The sequence below is a fragment of the Musa acuminata genome, chromosome BXJ2-4, assembly GCF_036884655.1.
Source record: "Musa acuminata AAA Group cultivar baxijiao chromosome BXJ2-4, Cavendish_Baxijiao_AAA, whole genome shotgun sequence".
NCBI classification, from domain to species: domain Eukaryota; kingdom Viridiplantae; phylum Streptophyta; class Magnoliopsida; order Zingiberales; family Musaceae; genus Musa; species Musa acuminata.
The window spans coordinates 2,624,395-2,647,124 of NC_088341.1; the positions used below are offsets into that span (position 1 = coordinate 2,624,395).

A 22,730-nucleotide genomic window follows, 5' to 3' on the forward strand; every position below is an offset into this window, starting at 1 on the left:
GTATTTTAGTATTTCTCGCTTATATCTATGAAAAAATATAAATTCTCTATCGCGTGAGATCAATTATAAGATATTTTAGTTATTTATACTCAAGTATAATTCCCTTATATACACTCTCATATAGATCCTGAAAAATTTATATATTCTTTCTTATACTTTTTAGAAATCTTAGACGACATATTGTATGTATACCATTTATATTAACTCTTTGTATTACGAGTCCTTATCCTTTGAGATGAAATCCCAAAATACTTACAAATCCTAATAATTATTTTAAGCATCTATAATAGTAATTTGTTCTACATTTAATTTCTAAAGACCTCTTTCGTTACATGCAATATGTAAGCATAAATAGAATAGAATGTCTTAAGATTATGCACCTTGAATCGATAGAATAATATTTCTTTTCAAGAAACATCAAATTTACATCAAATCAAGATTACAAGATTCGTGCACTTGAGAGCCGCCTATAATAAAAGATAAATAAAAAAGGAAGGCCAATGTGATCTCCGAATCTGATTCGTGTCTACAACTTTTACATAGATAACAAGGAATGAGCTATGAGTCTATGTGTTGAAAGTTGGATATGAGGTCTTCGATATTGCTAATGCGATTTTGTAATGCCCAAAGAGATCATACTTGTTCTTTCTTCAAAATCTTAACTAGATTCATCATGTCATCACTCTCAGTTTCCAAATTCGATACTCCTTCTCTCCTTCCCAAAAATAATCCTTTTATCACTAATGAATGCTTGGTTGAGTTTGGCATCCACTTCCAAAGTTGACCTGCAACCAAATCAACCAATTTCCATAGTAGCTCGGTTTGGCCAAGTCGTGCCCTTCCCTGTGCCGAGATCCATTAATCCAATCCTTAAAACAAGAGAACCTTATGTTCAGTTTAACAGTGATAAAACACCAAATGCCTTTAGTAATTGTTAGAATCAGCATGATTTGGTCTGTAGGCCGACGTCGGGAACTTCTGGTTGAATGAGTTGGATGATGACATGGCTACGCTTCTCGAGCGCTTCGGGCGAGGGTTGAGCCGGGTCGGTTGAGTCCTCGCGAGCGACTAGGGGTTAACACTCCAAGACAAGTTGACTTGAGTGTCGTTTATGGCGAGATGTGTTGGCCTACATCGAGATGAGTAATTTGAGTGGCGAGATGTGTTGGCCTACTAGGGGTTAACACAATAAACGACTTGAGTGTCGTTTATGGCGAGATGAGTCAACATGGTTTAGTCCTAGGCCGACATCGGGAACTTTTGGTGGAATGAGTTGGATGATGACGTGGCTGCGCTTCTCGAGCGCTTCGGGCGAGGGTTGAGCTGGAAGGGTCGACTGAGTCCTCGCGAGCGATTGGGGGTTAACACTCCATGGCCAGTAAACTTGAGTGTCGTTTATGGCGAGAAGTGTCCTTTCGTTCCCAGGATAGTTGGTAATCTTCCTTCGTTGGCGTGCCCTTGAGATGGGAGGTACATGCTGGCACTAGTTGGGACCTGATCCGCTGATCCACTCTCCTCCGCATGCTGGATGACGACTTCGGGGTGAAGACGCCCGCGGCTCAGCGGCGATCACCTTCCTGCAAAATGGCTTTCGTCGGGTATCTCCTGACTTTGGCCCCTCTGACGAGTAAGTCAGTTTAGTTTGGATTTTCCTATCTTTTCTCCCCCCCGTTCCTCGGGATCGGATGAGAGTATTTATACCTGCGTGCGAGAGTTGGTTGCCCCTCGGTTTGGCATGGTCGCTGACTCTATGGGGGCGGAACAACTCCTAACAAGGTGGCTTCCTCGGGGGTGCTTGAGCGGCGTCAGACGGCACTGTCCCAAAAGCAGACGGCACCGCCCCGAGCTCTTAGGGTGGTCAAGTCGCATAGTGTATTAGTACCAAACTTGACATGACATGCATCCCGTGGTTTTGGCAATGTGTGGCATTGCGTTCGTGGCTATCGTTTGGTAATGTTTGCTAGTGATTCATCTAAGATCAAAATATGCGGTATCAGTAATATTACAAATAAAAAAATTATTATTAATATCATCAGTACATTCTCTTTTGCTCGAAGAGTAATCTATTTTTTTTTCTCAAGATTATGAATGCCCAAGCCACCCTCGTCTCTACATTCAGCAATTGTAATCCAAGAAATCAAAGGCATGCCTTTGATTTTATGTTCTTTTTGCCCCCCAGAAAAATAATAATAATCTTTCATTGCCTTTTAAACTATGTTTAGGCATCCAATGTGAAGGGGAAGAGTGGAGAACTGATTTAATATTTTACTCTTCCCAAATTACCTCGTTTATTTATCATATTTTAAATTGTTGAATCAAATGCAAATAATGGTAGTCTCTTAGGAGCAATCGTAGCTCCCAAATATTTGAATGGAAATGAAACTTCCAAAGAAAGAATGTATTTAGTTTCAACGAAGAAAGAATCAATAGAATAATAATAAGTTAGTCGAGTCTTTCCATGGAATTCTTGTCGACTAAGATATCTATCCCCTGTGCCCATCAGCATCGGTATCAAAGTTAAGAGCTTTTGGATGTTGCTCATCCTCTTCCTCTTCCTCTTCTACTTCTTCTAAGTTCCCACTGGTTTGTGCAGCCTGAGCTTCTGTTCCGTCGTGTTGTTCCTGTCATGCACGGTGGTCTTTCCTTTCCTGAGGTGTCGTGATAACTCCTCTTCAGCTGCAGCAGCTGCTCCGCTACTTCAATCTATCCAAGGCGAGATTAGACTTTGTTGGAGTGTTCTCATCGAGCACCCTAATTGATGAAGCAGATGGTGAAAACGAGAGGGCAACTGTGACACGTTGATCAAACATTGCCTTGAATCATCGATTTCTAGTGTTTTAAACATCAACTTCTCGGGCTTAATGAATCGAACACTGACTGGCTTTCTCTTTTGCCTCCATAGATCGCTCCCCAGTTGTTGGTGAACTGCTTGCAGGAGGAACTCGATGGTCCTTAAGATTCAAAATGGTGAGTAGAGCCACACGTCGATCAACTACTCCTTACATGTGGTTCTTGTTTGGTCAATCATCTAATCTTTCAATACATGAATAATTTGCCGCTGCAATTAAAGCTCCTTCCTCCATTATTGTATCATCTCTTTCTCTCTTGATGAGGGGATGGAAAGTGATGTGTGCCGTACCTTCCACGAACCATGCCTTGGTTCACTTGGGAGGTGACTGCAGCCTCTGCTTTAAAGCTCTCTTCGAGCTTTAATGTCCAAATATGCCTCTGCTGCTGCAGTATATACATATCTCTTCGAATGTCAACTGCATTAATATTTGGATAAAGTTTCAAAAAAACCTCACGTTCTTTTTTTTTTTTCTCGAAGAATATTTCCTTTTTATTTTATTCCCAAACATAAAGCATCTTTTATTTTTATTTTAAATAAAAGATGCTCTCTTTAAAGATGATACTATCCGAGACTTTCGAGACGAAGGCAAAAGAGAAAAATAACGGTAGTAGATCATGACAGAGATGAAGGGCGAGGACCTTGCAATGAGGCCTTAGTAGCTAGTACATCTATAATGACGAATGAGGACGAAGGTGATAGATGAGAGCATGCTCAAGGGCGAGGGCACGATAGCAACAACGAACGAGAGGTAGAGGCATAAGCAACACGATAAAGCAGAGGTCAAGATAATTTAATTTTTTAGAAAATAAGATGCAAAAAATAGAATGCTCAACGAGAAAAAAAATTAATTTTTTAGGTAATTTACCCTCAATATTTTATATTCTATAAATTGGGAGGAACTCTGCAAAATGAGGAGACTCAGTTTTATATGCCTAATAATTCTTGTTTCAGAATGGACGAACTTTGCCGACACGTAATGTGTGATTGCAACGCAGCAACATATACTATTTTTCTGCGACGTGTGTAAAGAGAGCATTGGAAGCGGCAAGTGTGGCCCGGCACGCCCCGGCTGACACGGCTGCCTCTCGTTCTCGCCTCTCTGTGAGCCACCAGCTTCCGGTAATGTGTTCTGGACGCACACGCTACCTGCTGATACGTACATAAACCTCGGCGAAAAGTGTCATTGCAACGCATCAGTGGAGGTTGCGGAGAGATCTGAGATATATACCTTCTGCTCCTTCGCTGGGGTGATGGAGACGAGGAAACTCCTCCTCCTCGTTGCACTCTTTCATGTCTTCTCCTCTGCAAGTAATTATAGTTTGGTTAATGTCTCGTAAGTTGTTGTTGATCAATGGAGTCCACTTTTGACTTGACACTACAGTCTTGACAGAGTCGCAGTCCATAATTGGAATCAACTACGGGCAGGTGGCGGACAACCTCCCGCCGGCGTCGGCCACTGCGCAGCTCCTGCAGTCTACCACCATCTCCAAGCTCCGCCTCTACGGCGCCGATGCCGCCATCATACAATCCCTCGCCGGCACCGATATCTCCTTAGTCCTCGGCGTGTCCAACTCTGACATCCCTTCCCTCGCCTCCGATCCGTCCGCGGCCGCCAACTGGGCTTCCGTCAATGTTCTCCCCTACGTCCCGAGCTCCTCTATCTCCGTCGTGTCTGTCGGCAACGAGGCCCTCAACTCCGGCGACCCCTCCCTCGCGTCGGGTCTCCTCCCCGCCATGCAGAACCTCCGCACCGCCCTCTCCGCTTCCGCCGCTGCAGCTAGCGTCAAAGTCTCCACCGTCCACTCCATGGCCGTGCTCGCCCAGTCCGACCCCCCTTCCTCCGGCGCCTTCCACCCCGACTTTGCCGCCTCCCTCACCGGGGTCCTGGGCTTCCTGCGCGATGCCGGGTCGCCCTTCATGATCAACCCCTATCCCTTCTTCGCGTACCGCAGCGACCCGCGGCCGGAGACGCTAGCGTTCTGCCTCTTCCAGCCGAACCCCGGTCGCCTGGACGCGGGGTCGAAGCTCACGTACACCAACATGTTCGACGCGCAGGTGGACGCCGTGCGGTCGGCGCTGGACGGTCTGGGGTTCCCGGAGGTTGAAATCGTGGTGGCGGAGACGGGGTGGCCCTACCGAGGGGACCCTGACGAGGTGGGGACGACGGTGGAGAACGCCATGGCCTTCAACGGGAACCTGGTGGCCCACCTCCGGTCACTGGCGGGGACGCCGCTCATGCCCGGGCGCTCGGTGGAGACGTACATCTTCGCGCTCTACGACGAGGACCTCAAGTCCGGCCCCACCTCCGAGCGCTCCTTCGGCCTCTACCGCGCCGACCAGACCATGAACTACGACGCCGGCCTCGCAAAGCCCAGCTCGTCGATCTCCAACACGGTAACAGATGGAAGACCACCAACTTCGAAGAACTCTCTCTAACTTGAGATTTCTAGGCGTCCGCGGGTTGATGTATTAGTGCTCCTTTGCAGGCGAGCGCGTCGCCGGGGTGGACGCAATCGGCCGAGACGTGCGTGCCGGTGGTCACCGTGCAGGCGAGAGTTGAGGGCCGTCCGATGCAGTCCGGGGAGCGGTGCTACCTTCCAAGCGCCGTCGGATCCCCTGCGGTGATGGGTCTGCTCTTCCAGTACGTTGCGGTGATGCTGCTGCTAACGTAGCGCGAATTCGGAGACGGGTTGTTCCAAATGTAGTGGTTTCAGCGAGCACAAACGTTCCAATGTTCCGATGGCTGTTGTCATTTCTGCAACGGGTTCAGTTTACCGTTTCGCCGTGTGAATTCATGCAGCCACAGAAACACTATTAGATAATTATGTATTGGTCATAGTAAACAAAACCAAATTTGTGACATGACCAAATGATCCATTAGTAATAAACTGCAAAGTTAAAATGAACTTACATTAACTGCGTTTGCCGGGAGTCGAACCCGGGTCTATTGCTTGGAAGGCAATTATCCTAACCGTTGGACTACAAACGCGCTTGTATTGTTAACTAAGTTGTATTCTTATATATAATAATAAATAATTCAATAGGAGTTTGGTGTACCGAACGTTCACTTGGAAACTTACGGAGATTATCCATGTCGCATCCAATCGGAAATCATATGGTTTTGGACAAGCTTTATCGATGAATTAATTATGTCATAAGCTAATCCACGTACTTGCTAAGTCAATTTAAGCATGATTTTTTTTGGAGATGATATAATTATGTTTTTGATGGAAAAAGAGAGAAAAAAGGAAGAACAAAGTCACATGTTCGAGCTAAAGAAAATGATCTTGAGGTGAACGGAGGTGAGAAAATGAAAATTCTTCGCCCTTTTCCTAACCTCAGACACGACTGTGCGTGTGATCAAGCCGCTGGCAACAGGATCAGATCACACATCCGAATCCATTGTTGATGAATTAGTAGATAAATCGTTCTCATTGACACATCAACCCAATGATTTCAACCAACTAATGCTCGCTGATTCCATGTGTTAATCCTCCCACGTTGTTCCGAGAGTAGGTTGAGATTTCTTTCTCTGGCCCCTGGCGGAGCTGATCTCGCCGGAGCTGCCCGACTCGGACGGGTTTAGCCCGTAGTCGCTCGCCGCTCCGCTGTATTCGTTGCTGTAGTCATTGCTCTCCAGCGCGAGCTTCCTGAACCGCCGCATGTCGGAGGAGTAGGAGGCGGAGTCGTAGTCGGAGCTGGAGTTGAAGATCGTGCTCTGCCCAGGCTTCACCCCCTCGTTCAAGTCCTCCAGTGATACATCGCCCTCCAACCCTCGAACAATCTGCTCCCATTGCAATCATCATCATCATCCATCACGAATGAAGGATTTCATGGCAGTGTCGATGCGCCTTACCTGGCTCATCTTCGGGCGCCGCCTTGCGGAGTGCCGAACGCTGGCAGCAGCGCTCGCGGCCATTCGCAACATCTCCCCGACGTCGTAGTTGTTCTCCAACCGCGGGTCTACGAGCTCGTCGAAGTTTTGGTCGGCCAGTGCGCGGGCCAGAAGAGGCCTCGCCTGCTCGAACAGAGTTGAAGATTACCAATTACAGCAGAGAGCAGTGTCTCAAACAAAGGGCGGAGACTGACCCATTCGACCAAGCTGTCCTCCATATCTCCCGTAAGGTCAATGGGCCTTCGTCCCGTTATCAGCTCCAGAAGCATCACGCCGAAGGAGAAGACGTCGGACTTCTCCGTCAGCTTCCCACTCGATGCGTACTCAGGTGCCAAGTATCTACATGGTTCAAAGAGCATCACCATGCTGTTGTGATAGCTACTCGAGAAACAGAGGAGAAGGTTTCAATGAGTCCATGGAACATCTCATACCCGAACGTTCCCATGACTCGAGTTGAGACATGAGTGTTGGTATCTGAAGACAATTTGGCCAATCCGAAGTCTGCAACCTGGAGATTCGACGAAACTAGGAAATCAAACTCTGTTCCAATTTATGAAGGAAAGAGAACACCAACCTACGAGAACAGGTTGGTTCGAGTTACCATGGCTTCGAATTTGTTATCCAGGAGAATGTTGGCAGCTTTGATATCGCGATGGATGATTCGAGGATGGCCTGCACGATGATCACACACAGAAATTTGGGAAACTTCTTGCAAGTAGAGGGGAAAGAGGACACGAGAAGAAGATAATGCACTCACAGTCTTCGTGCAAGTAAGCGAGGCCTTTCGCTGATCCTATAGCGATCTTGAGTCTCGTAGGCCAATCCATTGTTGGAAGATCCTTTCCTGGAATTGAAGACAGCAATTCATCAGATCGAATCTAAATTTACAAGAAGTATACAGTTGACATGATTCTTGAGTGTTCTTCCATTATCAGCTACCATGCAGGTGGTACTCCAGAGTCTGGTTGGGCACGAACTCGTAGACCAGCATCCGCTGCGCTCCTGCGATGCAGTATCCGACGAGCGAGACCAGATGGCGATGGTGGACTCTGCTGATGATCTCAACCTCTGCTTGGAACTCCCTCTCCCCTTGCCCGCTGCCGGACTTGAGCTGCTTCACTGCAATCTCCTTCCCGTTCGGGAGCACACCCTTGTACACGTAGCCGAACCCGCCTTGCCCCAGGAGGTTGTCGCGAGAGAATCCATTTGTCACCGCTGCGATCTCGTCGTAGGTGAAGGTGCTCTGGTTGAAGCCCAAGGCCACATTAGGCGAAGGGGGCGGCAATGGAGGCCCATGGAAGCCAGAGTAGAGTGAGCTCATGTCTCCGCTGGCCATCATGGGTGGATGTGGCGACTGATGCCAACCACCTCCGGGTGACATTGCTGCTCCGGGAGGTGGGGGCATCTTGCCAGCGTAGTCCATCCCTTGGGCTCCATTTTGCCATCTTGGAAGCGATCCGCCATTGTAGAAGCCACCTGCAACACAACACATCAAAATCGATTCAAGGATACCTGAGGCAACGGATTCTATTCGGGAGCTTGTCGACATTACCATTGGGCCCTGGAGCATCATAATAGTGCATGACATGGTTGGGGTTCTTCTTCTTCTTCTTAGTGCACAGCACAAAAGACACGATCATCAACATGATGAATATCCCAAGACCTACGGTGACCCCCAGAATGAGGGGCAGATTCGCATCAGAGTCATTCGTCCGATGTGTGCTTGAATCCTTGCTCGGTGGCGATGTCTGCGAAGGAAGCGACTTGGAGGGGCTTCTTGAGGCTGGCGATGACGATGCGTCCGACGAGGACGGGGTTGTTGGCGAGCTTGACTCAGATGGCAGTGATGGAGATGAAGAGGAGGAGGAGGAGGAGGAGGATTTATGCGACGATGGTGGTGGGGATGAAGGAAGAGACTGGGAAGAGGAGGACGACGGAGGAGGTGGAGAGTTTTTGGTTGTTGAAGTATCCGACTCGGATGTGGAAGGTGGCTGTGACGACGGCGACGTCGATGAGTCGGAAGTAGGCGATGAGGACAAGGAATCGGATGGTGGAGGCGCGGCAGGCGTGGGAGGAGATGGCACAGAAGAGTCGTCGAGTGGCGGAGCGGTCACAGGGGAGGAATCCATTCTGCGAGGATGGAGTTCGAGCGCAGAGCACTCCACCCACCTCGCGGCTGCCCGTCTACGCCAACCTGCGGATGGTAGAACGCAATGAGGACGTCAAAGCCATCAAAAGCATGCATATTAACCAAACAATTCATCGTCTTCTTCCTCGCAATCAGGTGGCAAAGAGCTCAAGAATCACATTCATATCAACCAAAAGCAAATCCAACTCGAAGTTCTACATGATTAAAGAACCGACAAAGACCGGATTAAGAACGCAAAACAAGAAATAATTCGCATACGGAGATCGGATTTCCGGTGCCAAAAGAAAAAAGGATCGACTTGTCGAGGAGGAAGAGAAAAGGGGTACTTTTTCTTTAGTTGGCTTGAGCTGCCGGGAGAAGGAAAGGGTTCTCCTCAGGGAAGGAAGGAAGAGGGCGGAGATGTGACGAGACGCTTCGTCTTCATCCTTCGCCAACCACCACCCGCTCCAACTCAACCCTAGATTTCTTTTGTCTTGGCCTTCCTATTTCTGATCCTCCATCCTTGCTGTTCTACGGAGGAAATTAACAGCAAAAAAAAAAAGAAGGAAAAATAAGGAAAAATAATTACAACATGGCGGTTGCCCGCTTCCTCCGATTCCTGGACGGCCGTTGGGTCTTTCCCGCGCGACCGCCCGATGCAAACTACTTCAATAACGGTACGTGGAAGGCCGCATTCCAGGCAAAATATTATCAACCTTTCCCTAACAACTTAAGTTTTATAGACTATTAATATTTTAATTTAAAATTGCATCATAAATAATTATAATCATAATAATTTAGTAGTACAATAAACAATGATCAAAGTAGAGTGAATTTTTAGTGGTGAAATCAAAAGAAAATTTTTTTAGTAAAATATAAGTGATGTTAAATTTGGTGAAATAATATTTTTTTATAATAAATTTAATCAGAAGGATGTCCACGTAGCCCAATTATTGACCGGAACTCGTTCTCACCATGTTGACTACAACGAGTCGTGATTATTTTCCCGCTCTTATATATACTCTACAAATGCTTGTGATGAATGCATGCAACGTTAGGATAAGAGTCTATCATCATTGCTTATCCAAAGATTGGATACAGTGTAGGTTAGGTGGTGAATGAATGACATCAGCATGCAATCTTCGGACCAACCATGAGCTCCCACATGGCTCGTTCCTGGAGTTCCCCTGCTCCCTGGTCTGTAGCTGGAGATATGCAATCAAGATTCATACACATCTTGATAGGAAAACCTTGCAGTACATGTCAGCCATTGGCCTTTTCCTCTTGTGCCATTTCTGCGATGCATCATCCTTGGGACAGCAATCAAAGCATAGCGAAATGTGTGGCATTAGCACCGCATTGCCCCCACTCTCTCTTGGACAGTTAAACAGGGAGCCTTTCATGATAGTACAGTATCATGGTACTTGTCCCCCCTGCAATCTGTTGGGCTCGCTTGGAGATGGACCGTCAGGAGACTCTTGGAAGCATTCTTTCTTGGTGTTCGCCATGGATGCTTCTTGCGACTTGTACTGGCTTAAAAATACTTGTATTCTGTGGAATAACACTACAATTGGAGTTGAATAAACTTGTACTAACAGTGTTGGAAGAGGCTGGGTTTGATCTATTTTTCAACATAAGCCTGTCGAGGAATACTTGGGTTGATTTATTTTAGTTGTGGAAGCTTTCATATATTTCTCTTTTCTTGTGTCCTTTACTGTGACATTTTGGTTGTCCCATGTGGGAAGATGATGCAGTAGTTCTACAACACCTGTAGAAGACACGAACTTTGGGAAGTTAGTGATCGATCACATTCTGCAGGACCAGCTGGGAAGATATGAAGTAAAGAAATCCAACATAGAGACAATCCATAGAACAGAAAATGGTTTCAACAACAAAGTGAAACGAAGTCAACTTGAGCTATCAAAACACCAAGTCATAGCTCTTCAGCTCAAACAGGTCTGAGCTGGAATCACTCCCCCCATCGTCCTCTTCCTCCTCCTCCTCCTCCTCTCTTCTCCTACACTTGTCTTCCTTTTCTATGAACGCCTCAGCCCACTGATGAGCCTCCCTGTTATGTAGCATGCGATAGCTTCCCTTCTCAACCCATGTGTTCCCGGCAAACCCATCAGTAATGAGCTTCGATCTCTCGGCCAACAGAAACGCACCCGCCACCCTCTTATCGTACCAATTCTCTCGCTCCGAGCTTAAAGGGACAATAGGGTAAGGGGAAGAGACTCCAGTCCCACTTCTTCTGTCAGAAGAAAAGATAGAGTTGGAGTAGTCTCTACCTGTCATGATCTCTGGATGGTTGATGCTGTTTCTCCTCCTCCTTGCGAGCCTCTCCCCGTACTCCTCCTTAAATGACTGCGAAGGGGAGACGGCCTTTGATTTCTTCTTTGAAGCTGCTTGGTGGAAGAAGGAGCTCACAAGGTTGGCCAACTTGCCACCAGGGGAGCAGGGTTGCTTGTGCTTCTTGTCTTTGAATTGACTCTCAACCTTTCGGGGCTGATGGAAGAGTGTGGCTTCCGTGGGTGTATCCGAACCCCTCCTCTCAGTTCTCCAGGCTCTTTGAAGTCCAAGATCTACATCAGTAACCTCGCCAGAAAAGTAGAGTGCTGCCTCGAAGACATCAAGCTCGCCGGAGTCGTTCCAACGGCGGGACCTCGACATCCCTGAGGTGAAGGAACCAGAACAAGAAGACATATGGTTCTTGAAGGCCAGAGGTGGTGGTAGGAGAGAGACTGTGTGCTCAAACCTTCCACAGCATGATGGCAAGGGGTGGAGATTCACCCCTTTTTAACGACGCTCACCACCGCAGAGAGGACGGCATGTTTACTACAGGAGTCAAATCAACTTAATATCACAGCCATGTGTTCGTGATGCCGAGAAGATGCGCTTTCTCAACTCCCAACTCGAGTAGATTTCCTTCTCTCAAAGTAGAGTTGGGAAAATTTTCAGATGATTGAGGACAAAACAGATGGCTATGATTCTACATTTGAGCATTTTGTAATAATATTTCCTACATAAGCCGGTTTAGAATATCATTTTGAGCTATCATTCTACATGTTGGCATGAGTAGTTGTTTTCTTCTGCTCATCTCCATGAGTTGCTGTTCACAAGTCCCATCCGTGTCTCCTGCTGGATATGCTCACACTCCTCTGGGTGGGGCTATAGCAAAGTGGAAAGTTGAACCTAAAGAACCGAATCGATCTAAAATCGAATCGAATGAGTGATTTGATAGTTTCGAAGCAAATCAAAATCGGACCATACGATTCAATTTCAATTCCTACAAAACGAATCAGCTAAAAACGATTAAAACATGAACAAGACATACGTACATTGTGCATAAACAAGACATACGTACATTGTCAAATCACGTCAACTTTGTTTCCTTGGAGATGGACATGCACAACGCATGCATACGGCTCAGCCAACTTTGGGTCAGGGAAATGGAGGTTTACTGAAGCAACTAAATCACCAGACAGGTGGTACAAAACACGTGTTATCGGTCTCTGGAATTTTGGGAGGAGACGACGTTGGCCACGTGGTCTCAGAGTAACCGAGACGTGGCCTGCTGAGGAGCACAAAATAAATGTATATGATTCATCAGTCTATACGTATTATTATCCTTTTTCAGTATACTGTGCATATAGCAAATGAACACGCAGTGCTGCATCGCCACTGCAGCCTCTGGTCATCATCCTTTTATGTGGATTCATGACCGCATAGCATCCACACGTGCGTTCAGCTTAAACTATTGAGTTATGAGTCGAATCAGCATGGCATTTTCATCTCAATTTAACTATCTTTATCTTTTACACAAGAATATGTTTTAATAAATCTTTGATCGCAGGTTGTGTTGATCTGATTAGAGTCTTATATGAAGAGAAGTGTGAAGTCCATGAGTTTATTTGTTGCTTCTCATTGTTGCTGCTTGACCTGCCACTAATCTTGCCCTCTATTGTCATATGATCTCAACGGCTGGTCAAATGCTGAGTACTGTTTGCTCTACCTATGCGGTGGAATATCACACAAAATGATTGATCAGATTAGTCAGGTAATTATGATCATGAAAAGGAATAAAAGTATGAAATTCAAAGTTGAGCCAAATTTAAATGATTATTTATGTTAGAAAAAAATATCGTATCTTATTCGGTCGACGTGGTCCAAACGCATATGAGTGAAATTGTCGAACGTATCTCTGAAATAAAAAATGTCGAGCTCTTGAGATGATAACTGTACGAAGACCAAGGTTAGGAGAAGTTTTGTTATTAGAAATTTTGAACGAGAACCGAAGAAATCCTGAAATTGAAGTTCTCGGGCAAACCAAAGCCCTGAGAGAAGTGCCTCATACTCAGCTTCGTTGTTGGATATTTTAAACCCAAACTAGAGAGCTTACTCATAAACTTGTTGGTCCTGGCATTTCAAGATAAGTTCGATACTATCTTTATTCAAGGTGGTGGAGCCATCAACAAACAATGTCAATGCAAGTAGAGTGTGCTTGTCAATCTCGAATAAAAGAAGAGTTAGTTCTAAGATAAAAGTTCACTAATACTTAGACCTTTATGACAGTTATCGAGATATATCAGATGTCAAATTATTCCAACTCTACTAACCATCTCACCAACTAACTCGAGACATCGAACCGAGAGGAAACCTATCTTGATAACTAATCGATGGTCACCTACTGCTTGCTCTACCTCTGCGGTGGAACATCACACAAAATGATTGATCAGATTAGTCAGCTAGTTATGATCATGAAAAGGAATAAAAGTATGAAATTCAAAGTTGAGCCAAATTTAAATGATTATTTATGTTGGAAAAAAATATTATTGGCATCTATTCGACCGATGTGGTTCAAACTCATATGCGTGAAATTATCGAACGTATCTCCGAAATAAAAATATCTAGCTTTTGCGATGCTAACTATACGAAGGCCAAGGTTAGAAGAGATTTTGTTATTAGAGATTTTGAACGAGAATCGAAGAAATCCTGAAGTTGAAGTTCTCGGGTAAACCAAAGCCATGAGAGAAGTGCCTCGTACTCGGCTTCGTTGTTGGATATTTTAAACCCAAACTAGAGAGCTTACTCATAAACTTGTTTGTCCAGGCATTTCAGGATAAGTTCGACACTATTTTTATTCGAGGTGATGGAGCATCTACGAACAATGTCAATACAAATAGAGTGTGCTTGTGAATCTCGAATAAAAGATGAGTTAGTTCTAAGATAAAATTCGCTAATACTTAGGCCTTTATGACAGTTATCGAGATATATCAGATGTCAAATTCTTCCAACTCTACTAACCATCTCACCAACTAACTCGAGACATCGAACCGAGAGGAAACCTATCTCGATAACTAATCGATGGTCACCTATATAATATATGCTTGAAAATAAGGGTGGAGCTTCGTTGTCGCTAAAACTAGTACAAATGTGAGCCTCTTGATAGAGGTTATCATTCCTTGGGTCCACTCAGAATGTGACTGACATAATAGATGGGTCTTTTAACTCTTGAGTTATCCTATACCAACATCGAGTTGATAGTTACGTCAATGATAGCGAGATAGAGGCTTAGAATTTCGCCCGAGATAGTGTAAGTGAGATGCAGTAGCTTAGCGAGGTGACCCTTCAACTTCTTAAATATATTCTAGTACTCTTCGGTATATAGAAAGCTCTTTGGGTTCTTTAATATTCATACGAAAGCTAGACACCTATTGCTGGATCGGGATAAAAATTGATTGAGCATTGCTAACCAACTCGTTAACTATTGAATCTTCCTTACTAATTGAGATGGATTCATCTCTAACGTTCTCGGGGTTTGTATTTATTGCTCTCTAATGCATTTATTCCTCTAAGATAATGATTTCTCATGCTATATAGCAATTTGACTTGAATTTGATTCCTAAGGAACAACTGTTGCAACAAGCTATAAGGTTTATAAATATTATGTAGCACTAGCACAACTCTTTTGTATTTCTTCTTAACTCTTCGATGCTAACCCTCATCGAAAACTTCATCATCATACGACAAGTCAACACTACTACCCTCAATCTGTTTAGTGTGGGTCGGTTTTGATTGCATTATATGTTGAGGAAACATCTATCATCACGAATTTAGTCAATATTGTTTTAGAGCAAAGCTCGTATTTGAATGTGACACAGGTTCATAGTCTCGAGAGATAAGATGAAGTTGTCAATGAAGAAGTTATTGAGGTTAGGTCATTAGTTGATAGCCCAAGCTTTCATAAAGTATCAAAGCAGAGGATATTAGTATAATTACCTGTGTTAATCATGACTCTCTTTATTTAGGTATTGATCATTCTCATAGAAACTACTAAGGCATTATCATGATTTGGGTTGAGGTACTCTACCTTTTGTTCTTAGGCATTTTTCAATGTTAGTTCGAGCATAAGCCTTACAAACTAAGGAGCTATCCCTCTCAAGGCAGGTCTAATGAAAACATCAATCTATCTCACCAACAACCTCTAAAATCACAGTGAGGGTTCTCGATGCTTTCGATCGATCCGCCTAAGGTGTCCTTGACGTATGATTTCTTCAAATTACTCTTTCAAGTCGCGATAATATTTAGTGTTGTAGCCATAATCTCGGTAGAACCAATTGTATTTAGATCTATCTCTTTTTATCAATAGGGTATTCATTGAGTAAGGATCACATAAAAGCCCCTTCTGTTTTATCTGTTGAAAAACTTTAGTTCTAATTATATTTAGGGGGGTCATCTTGAACCTTGGGCGAAGTAACTCGAGTTGTTCATTTCTCCTTCGTCGTGGTGACCTTGGTGTTAGGGTTGATTATGACAGCTCTTATTTCAGCCTCTTGTATGATTTCTCACTCTTGTTCAAGACCATTTTCTCAATAAAAATAGATAGATTGGCTTTTTAAAATATCTCAGGTATAATTGTTGGTAGTCTTTCTATCAATAACTAAAAGAGACGAGTAGGCCTAAGCCACATCATGAATGTTTGTATTATGAGTGATAGATAAGTATCTATTATGCCTCGGATCTCATTGGTGAATCGAATGACAAAGTCTAAGGAGTGTTATCATTGACATTAAGTGAAGTTTGAACTCCCTTACCAAATAGGCTAAAGAGCAAATGGAAAGCACATCCAGGCAAGTGTACCATTCTCGTGTTAAGCCTCTTAACATGGTTGAGAATGTATACAAAGCAGCCTAACCATCAAACGTTTCCAAAGCAGGAGATAGAAGCTCGTTGGAATCAATTCCTCTTGGATTTTTTGGATGAATGGTGATCGACCCAAGGTGGGGTCAACTAGCTCTTCCCCTTTTGACTGTTGGAGTTGTCATCATCTCCTCCAAACATTGATTCAATTACTATAATTGGATCTACATAGAGTTATTTGTCATGTCCGCTAATTGGGCCTTGGATTCAAGCGGGAATCTCAGTGCAATTCGCTAAAATCCACGATCGAAGAGCCCCCTTGGCCAATAATTCAATAAGCCTCATACACTCCTAAGATGTCACACCATATCACGTTAGGGAATCTCGATGGGTGCTAGTGGCGATAGAGTCGTGGATTGTAGTTGAGTTAGTGGCACCACCTGTTAGACCAACTAGGGTAAAAGAAGAGTGACGATTTGTATCATGTCTATTAGTATCTGCTTGTTGAGTGAAATTTTAGAACATCTCAATGGATGAGTAAATTGCTTGGGATTGTCCTTGAGGGTAAAAAACTTGAGTCATTACATAGGTGCCAGTATTTTATTAGTGTCTGCGATAAGGTGGATGCATCGATGTGTGAAAAGCGTCATTGTTGCCCCCCTTGAGTGAAAGTACGATGGGTCAAGGATAAAACCTCTTTGATCAAGCATTCATTAAGAGGATTGATGGATGAGTATTTTTATAATATTGGGCTCTCTTTCGTGCCAAAAATATTATGGGAAGATGTCATTAGCATCCTAGTAAGCTTGACGTCATCTAAACTCATGTGCACAAGGTTGTCCAAGGTGCCTCGGAGGTGTAAACATCAAACTCCCGAGATACCACTTGTATGAAGATTGAGGTCAGGAGAGATTTCCTAATCCAATCCATTCAATGCCCAAATTAGTAACTCGAGATAAGTATGGACACGAGTAGTGAAAAAGTGATCCTCTATGATTGTGCTAAAAATATATTTTTATACTTATCATAAAAGGATAGAATATTTAATAAAATATTCTACGATAAGGCAATCCTCAACCATCTCTAACAACTTTCCCTTAATTTTTGTTTATGTGGGTGACAAGGTAGGAGATAACTTGTTGCTTACCTTAGACCCATGTCCACATGGGTAAACCAGTGGATGACAGCTTTTGTCTTCTTCTTTTGATTTGGATGTCACACAAAGATTACATGTTGGATGACAATTGATTGACAATATTTTTTCTATATATATATATATATATATATACTAAACTATAAATGGGACATGCAAATTCATTACATAATATAGATATCTAAAAAATAAAAAAAAAATTAATTTAAAAATTATGATTCATGCACTCATGAAAACCCATCCCATCATAATATGAGTTCTAGCTTTGTTTTGACAAAAGCATCAGAGTTATGGACCAAGAATTTTATTTAAAAATTGATATTAAAGAATGATGATAATGTTAATCAAATTTAAATTAAATTTATTAAAACTAAATATTATATTTTTTATTATAAAATATAAATAACGAAGACAGGATGCAAACATATGATCTTATGATAATCTATAAATATTTACTAATTAAGTTAGTTGAGACTTCTATGATAATCTATAAATATTTACTATTTAAGTTAGTTGAGACTTGCAAGGATTAGATGAATTAGTGATATCAGATCTCATTTACAGTGGTATTGCTGCCAGATGATGATGCAATATATAGCTGTTACAAACATTTACACACCTTTTCCTTAGAATAGTGGTTCCATTTTTTTTGATCTTATGCTTTGAAATATAGGAGAGACTTTATTATTTGTTCCCTCGTATCTTCCTTCGTCATTCTTTTATGCAACTGTTCATATCCGATTCAACAATGTAATAAAATTTTATTATATCCAGAGTATGATGAAATGAGATGAATTAGAATAATACTGTATAATACATAATTATCTTTAACATATCTATTTTTTGATCACTTAAAAGAGGAAAAACATTTTTTTTTTCGAAAATTCCTAATCTCTAATGGACTTCCAATTGGAACTCTAATAGGTTGGCAAATATTTTTTAGAGTTATAATATGATTCAAATTACTTAAAGAATAAGATTATTTGGAAGACAAGAAATTGAAATTTGGAAATAAGTGTTGTGAATTAGGATTTGATTTTATATCATATAATCATGAGATTATCTATTAGAAGTTCCTCACAATCTATGTGAAATAATATATATGGCATTTTATGCTGCCTGAACCATGCCAATCTTATACGGCTAATTCTGATTTATGTGTAACTATTAATGTTTGTATTTATTCTTTTTATATTAAGATTTTTTTTCTTTCAATTATATTAATTATTTTTTCATATCAATATTATCATGATATGACTTGATGGGATAATTGATCTTTTAACTTCGTTGAGTCTGAATCATTGATTAAAATACATAACCTCTGAGATTAAAAATAATATATTTATTAAATTATTATAACTCAATCCTAATCTTCATGTGTGGATATGGAATTGGCTGCGCAGATTTTGGAATATTTTTCCCCTCTTCTTTTCCTATAATGCAACTAACTCTATTCTTTGTCGTGTTTATGAAATGATTGGTCAACTAAGTACAACTAGTTGCTTCCAGATCAGTAATCACAAGCCCAGAATTGTGAGATCTTTTGCTTGGATCGTACATTATCGAAGTCAATGCTCGAAATCATTAGTTTAGCTCGAGATAAGCATACAATTTTCCACCATTTATTATTTTCTTCATAATATCAGTGCAGACAGTGGAGTACATATATACTCCTCATTATTATATGATGAACAGGCTGGTCGTCTCCTAAAAGAAGAGGAAGAAAATGGCATCTTCTTCATGGCTTGAAAGCCAAGTAGAATTAAGCTTCAGATAGGGACTGCTTACTTGCCGCCAACTCCTCCTTCCCTAACAATACAAAAGCATGCCTTCCTGCAGGGTCAATCTGAAGGTGGAGAAATTGGATTGCCATTTGGATTCTGTGGAAATGTCCAACCACTGCTCGATCACACATGTATCAATCACCAGCTTCTCTGATCTTGGATCTGTTCACTCAGCCATGCGATGGAATAATGAGCGAAACACTATGGATTTGATTTTGTATTTATATATATATATATACACCTTTTTTTTGTCTCTCTTAATTGAATTCTTGAGATGCTTCAAGTCTCTATCGAAGAACAGCCAACCGTTGAGATGTGTTCTTCAGTTTTCCCGCGTCCCTTTCTTCCTCCCCTCACCGAATACATTGCTTCAGAACAGAGGAATTAATATAGAAGGAAAACGGGAGAAAGAAGAAGGAATGGGAAGATCTGAGAGTGATACAAGTCTTTTATTTTTGCTGTCCGCCTATCTTCGCCAACAAACCAGTTGGTGAGCGATCAAACAATGGACGCTCCGGTCTTCTTCTCCATAAAGACCCACGAGTCACCTTCTGCTTCCTTCGCTCAAGCTGGTATTTTGGCGACGTGGGTTGCTGGGGATGGAGCTGAACCGAACCGAGCTGCGTTGTGTTCTTTCCATCACCGTCGTCCTGCTGTTGTCGTCTCATGCAGGTTTCGTTTTTTATCTCAGACAGTCGTGAGGTGAGTTGAGCATCAGCTTTCTTGGGTTCCGATGTTGTTTGGTATTCATGGAACAGTGGCTTATGATCCATTGGACCCGACCGGAAACATCACGATTAAGTGGGACGTTATGTCATGGACGGCTGATGGATATGTGGTATGTTTCTGCTCATCTCTACCTATTTGTTTGAAGTCATACATCGATTCTGTGACCGCAGGCGGTGGTGACGATGAACAACTTCCAAATGTACCGGCAAATAATGAGCCCGGGGTGGACCATGGGGTGGACGTGGGCGAAGAAGGAGGTGATCTGGTCCATGGTGGGCGCTCAGGCCACCGAGCAAGGAGACTGCTCCAAGTTCAAGGGCAACATCCCCCACTGCTGCAAGAGGACGCCCGCCGTCGTCGACTTGCTCCCCGGCGTCCCTTACAACCAGCAGATAGCCAACTGCTGCAAGGGAGGCGTCGTCGCGTCCTACGGCCAGGATCCGGCCGCCGCGGTCTCCGCCTTCCAGGTGAGCGTCGGCCTCTCTGGCACCTCCAACAAGACGGTGAAGCTGCCCGATAACTTCATCTTGCTCGGCCCTGGTCTCGGCTACACCTGCGGACCTGCGAAGGTGGTGCCCTCCACGACCTTTCTCTCGGCCGACAAGCGTCGAAAGACGCAAGCTCTCAGTAAGTTCATGTCTCGTCCACTCATTTAAGCTTTTAGATTACAGCAGACTGATGGATTCTAGAGCTCCCATGCAGTGACCTGGAATGTTACCTGCACCTACTCACAGTTTCTGGCCTCCAAGCACCCAACCTGCTGCGTCTCCTTCTCGTCCTTCTACAACGACACCATTATCCCTTGCCCCTCCTGCGCCTGCGGCTGCGAGAACAAGAACTGCGTCAAGTACGTACATACTCCTCCCCACCCCGTCTTCAAATCCCAGATCCCCAATCTCTCAACCATCCTTCCACCCACTCGACCCTGGAACAGGAGCGACTCCAAGATACTGAGCACGCCGGGGATCAACACGCCCAAGAAGGACAACACGCCCTTGCTGCAGTGCACCCACCACATGTGCCCCGTCCGCGTCCACTGGCACGTCAAGCTCAACTACAAGGAGTACTGGCGCGCCAAGGTCGCCATCACCAACTTCAACTACCGCATGAACTACACCCAGTGGACGCTCGTGGTTCAGCACCCCAACCTCGACAACGTCACCGAGGTCTTCAGCTTCGAGTACAAGCCCCTCGTCGCCTACGGCTCCATCAGTAAGTCGAGAGGGGTTCCCCTTGGAGGTTTCGCCCAAGGACGAGTCTGAGACATACTTTCTTCTCTGCAGATGACACGGGCATGTTCTACGGGATGAAGTACTACAATGATGTGCTCATGGAGGCCGGCGCGTATGGCAACGTGCAGTCCGAGGTGCTGCTCCGGAAGGACGCCGACGCCTTCACGTTCAAGCAAGGATGGGCGTTCCCTCGGAAGGTCTACTTTAATGGCGACGAGTGCATGCTGCCGCCGCCGGATGTGTACCCCTACCTGCCCAACTCTTCCCCTGTCAGCGCTCGGGTCATCCTGCACAACCTCGCGGCGCCCCTGCTCGCCCTGCTACTGCTACAGATGGCGGCGCCATGGTAGACTTGGAGAAGCTCTCATCGATCGATGACTCCAAAGTTTTGGGGAGTGTATGTAGATGTGCTCGATGTTTTGCTAGTTGTGAGGACCTCAGCAGGATCATGTCAAATTAATGGCCAATTCAATACAAAGATCTACTGACCTGGTTTGTTGAAGACATGCTCGATGTTGAAGACCTGTTAAAAGAAAGCCACGACGAGCTTCAGACAAGAAATTTACATATGATGATGAAGGAATGAGAAATCACAAAGAACCTCTCTACACCAAGTAATCACTCTTTCGATTCACTCTAAAACTGCTTCTCAGCTGCAGAAAAGACAAAAGTCTTCCACCAGAGGAACAACTAATTATCTGCTGTTTAAGTCTCGGGTCAGAATCTACAAGAAATTAATATTCCGGTTGGAAGAAAGGATTTTATTTGTGTACATCGTAAAAGGTAATACATGCTTTTGTACAAGTAGAAAGGGCTTGTGACTCAAAGCCTCAAGACAGAGTGGAAAACACAAACCGCATAATGCCCACAGTTTCTACAATCATTCTCAAATGATCTGCTGAAAAATTCTAAAAATACATAAAAAGAACAGGAATAAGTAGAGTATTTTGTTGTTTATGAATTTGTAGAGAAGAATCAACAAAGAAATGTAAAAGTACTGCAAAGAGGACAATTTTACCAATGTAAATGGAAGTTAAAACACAAATGCTTACCTTTCACTTTGGATGGGTTAACACTATGCGCTCTGATATGACAAGAAGATATTGGAATCTCTCTGAATTGTGCTCACGAATCTTCTCCCTCAGCAAGGTCTTCATGTTCCACATTAGAGCATAAGCGACGTGAAAGCATTTCATTCGTTGTAATCCTTGGAATTATTACAGGGTGGGGCTTGTCAGGGCAACAGAGGACAGAGATGCAGTTGCTGACAACAAAATACCCCATAATTATTCTGTATCTTGTAGGAATACTGGAGATATTACTTGACAACATTAAATACCCCCCAAAAAATAGACATCCTTGGTCTCTGATCATTTTTCTTCATCAAGATCTCTGTTCTGTGATGTCACATCATAATACATGCTACAAGTGCATTGCACATGTTCATGTTCATCAACAGCATAGAAGTCAGGCAGGTCTTGAAAGGAATGCAAGATTATATTTGATGCACAATATCTTGCTTATCTCTCTCTAGACAATGACTTTTTAATTTACTCTATCACAATAGGTGCATGAGCATGCATTAGCGGCGTTAAGAATCGAATATATTTCACCTAATTCTATTAAAATAATATTTCAGAAGAGTGAATCATGCATGATGGTGACATAGTTGAATTCTTCCACAAAGGAGTGATGATATATCGAGGCACATAAAAGGTTTAACCATGTATCAAGGCTGTCTTTCAGGTTCAATAATAATGACAATCTTATGAATGCACAAATCACCATCCACCAGTGGCTACTTATATGCACCTTTCA

General features: G+C 43.5%; 3 protein-coding genes and 1 non-coding gene across 7 annotated transcripts; 2 read left to right on the forward strand and 2 right to left on the reverse strand.

Annotated features, from left to right (window-relative positions):
• Positions 1-3,835: 3,835 nt before the first annotated feature.
• On the forward strand, positions 3,836-5,763 carry LOC135609472 (glucan endo-1,3-beta-glucosidase 7-like). 2 transcript variants are annotated; one of them, XM_065102784.1, is made up of 3 exons: positions 3,836-4,159; positions 4,233-5,245; positions 5,338-5,763. In XM_065102784.1, the coding sequence occupies exons 1-3, from the start codon at positions 4,102-4,104 to the stop codon at positions 5,521-5,523; spliced, it is 1,257 nt and encodes a 418-aa protein (XP_064958856.1). In that variant the 5' UTR covers positions 3,836-4,101; the 3' UTR covers positions 5,524-5,763. The 2 variants fall into 2 exon arrangements, with proteins under 2 accessions (XP_064958856.1, XP_064958857.1); XM_065102785.1 differs by having other exon boundaries at positions 3,853-4,159; positions 4,242-5,245.
• A 5-nt stretch (positions 5,764-5,768) lies between these two features.
• On the reverse strand, positions 5,769-5,840 carry TRNAG-UCC (transfer RNA glycine (anticodon UCC)). Its single transcript has one exon. It is a non-coding gene; the product is annotated as a tRNA-Gly (tRNA).
• Positions 5,841-6,117: 277 nt separating this feature from the next.
• On the reverse strand, positions 6,118-9,405 carry LOC103980489 (proline-rich receptor-like protein kinase PERK7). Its single transcript, XM_018824465.2, has 9 exons — positions 9,222-9,405; positions 8,299-8,940; positions 7,686-8,222; positions 7,504-7,590; positions 7,348-7,418; positions 7,178-7,254; positions 6,941-7,085; positions 6,708-6,869; positions 6,118-6,635 (listed from the first exon to the last, which is right to left on the reverse strand). The coding sequence occupies exons 2-9, from the start codon at positions 8,873-8,875 to the stop codon at positions 6,339-6,341; spliced, it is 1,953 nt and encodes a 650-aa protein (XP_018680010.2). The 5' UTR covers positions 8,876-8,940; positions 9,222-9,405; the 3' UTR covers positions 6,118-6,338.
• A 9,657-nt stretch (positions 9,406-19,062) lies between these two features.
• Positions 19,063-21,868, forward strand: LOC135609473 (COBRA-like protein 4). Of its 3 annotated transcripts, XM_065102787.1 has the most exons (6): positions 19,071-19,623; positions 19,710-19,789; positions 19,851-20,307; positions 20,383-20,527; positions 20,615-20,892; positions 20,964-21,848. In XM_065102787.1, exons 1-6 carry the CDS (start codon positions 19,551-19,553, stop codon positions 21,260-21,262), a joined length of 1,332 nt encoding a protein of 443 aa, XP_064958859.1. In that variant the 5' UTR covers positions 19,071-19,550; the 3' UTR covers positions 21,263-21,848. The 3 variants fall into 3 exon arrangements, with proteins under 3 accessions (XP_064958858.1, XP_064958859.1, XP_064958860.1); XM_065102786.1 differs by having other exon boundaries at positions 19,063-19,623; positions 20,383-20,892; positions 20,964-21,868; XM_065102788.1 differs by lacking the exon at positions 19,710-19,789 and having other exon boundaries at positions 19,532-19,653; positions 20,964-21,849.
• Positions 21,869-22,730: the final 862 nt, after the last annotated feature.

Bases quoted from the DNA above. Each gene is read 5' to 3' on its own strand.
- LOC135609472 (XM_065102784.1), top strand. From the start codon at position 4,102: ATGGAGACGAGGAAACTCCTCCTCCTCGTTGCACTCTTTCATGTCTTC. The intron at 4,160-4,232 runs GTAATTATAGTT...TTGACACTACAG, and splicing joins TCATGTCTTCTCCTCTGCAA to TCTTGACAGAGTCGCAGTCC. The intron at 5,246-5,337 runs GTAACAGATGGA...GCTCCTTTGCAG, and splicing joins GCTCGTCGATCTCCAACACG to GCGAGCGCGTCGCCGGGGTG.
- LOC103980489 (XM_018824465.2), bottom strand. From the start codon at position 8,875: ATGGATTCCTCCCCTGTGACCGCTCCGCCACTCGACGACTCTTCTGTG. The intron at 7,419-7,503 runs GTGAGTGCATTA...ATCATCGTGCAG, and splicing joins CGCTTACTTGCACGAAGACT to GCCATCCTCGAATCATCCAT. The intron at 7,086-7,177 runs GTATGAGATGTT...TGAACCATGTAG, and splicing joins CGAGTCATGGGAACGTTCGG to ATACTTGGCACCTGAGTACG.
- LOC135609473 (XM_065102786.1), top strand. From the start codon at position 19,551: ATGGAGCTGAACCGAACCGAGCTGCGTTGTGTTCTTTCCATCACCGTC. The intron at 19,790-19,850 runs GTATGTTTCTGC...CTGTGACCGCAG, and splicing joins GGACGGCTGATGGATATGTG to GCGGTGGTGACGATGAACAA. The intron at 20,893-20,963 runs GTAAGTCGAGAG...TCTTCTCTGCAG, and splicing joins CGTCGCCTACGGCTCCATCA to ATGACACGGGCATGTTCTAC.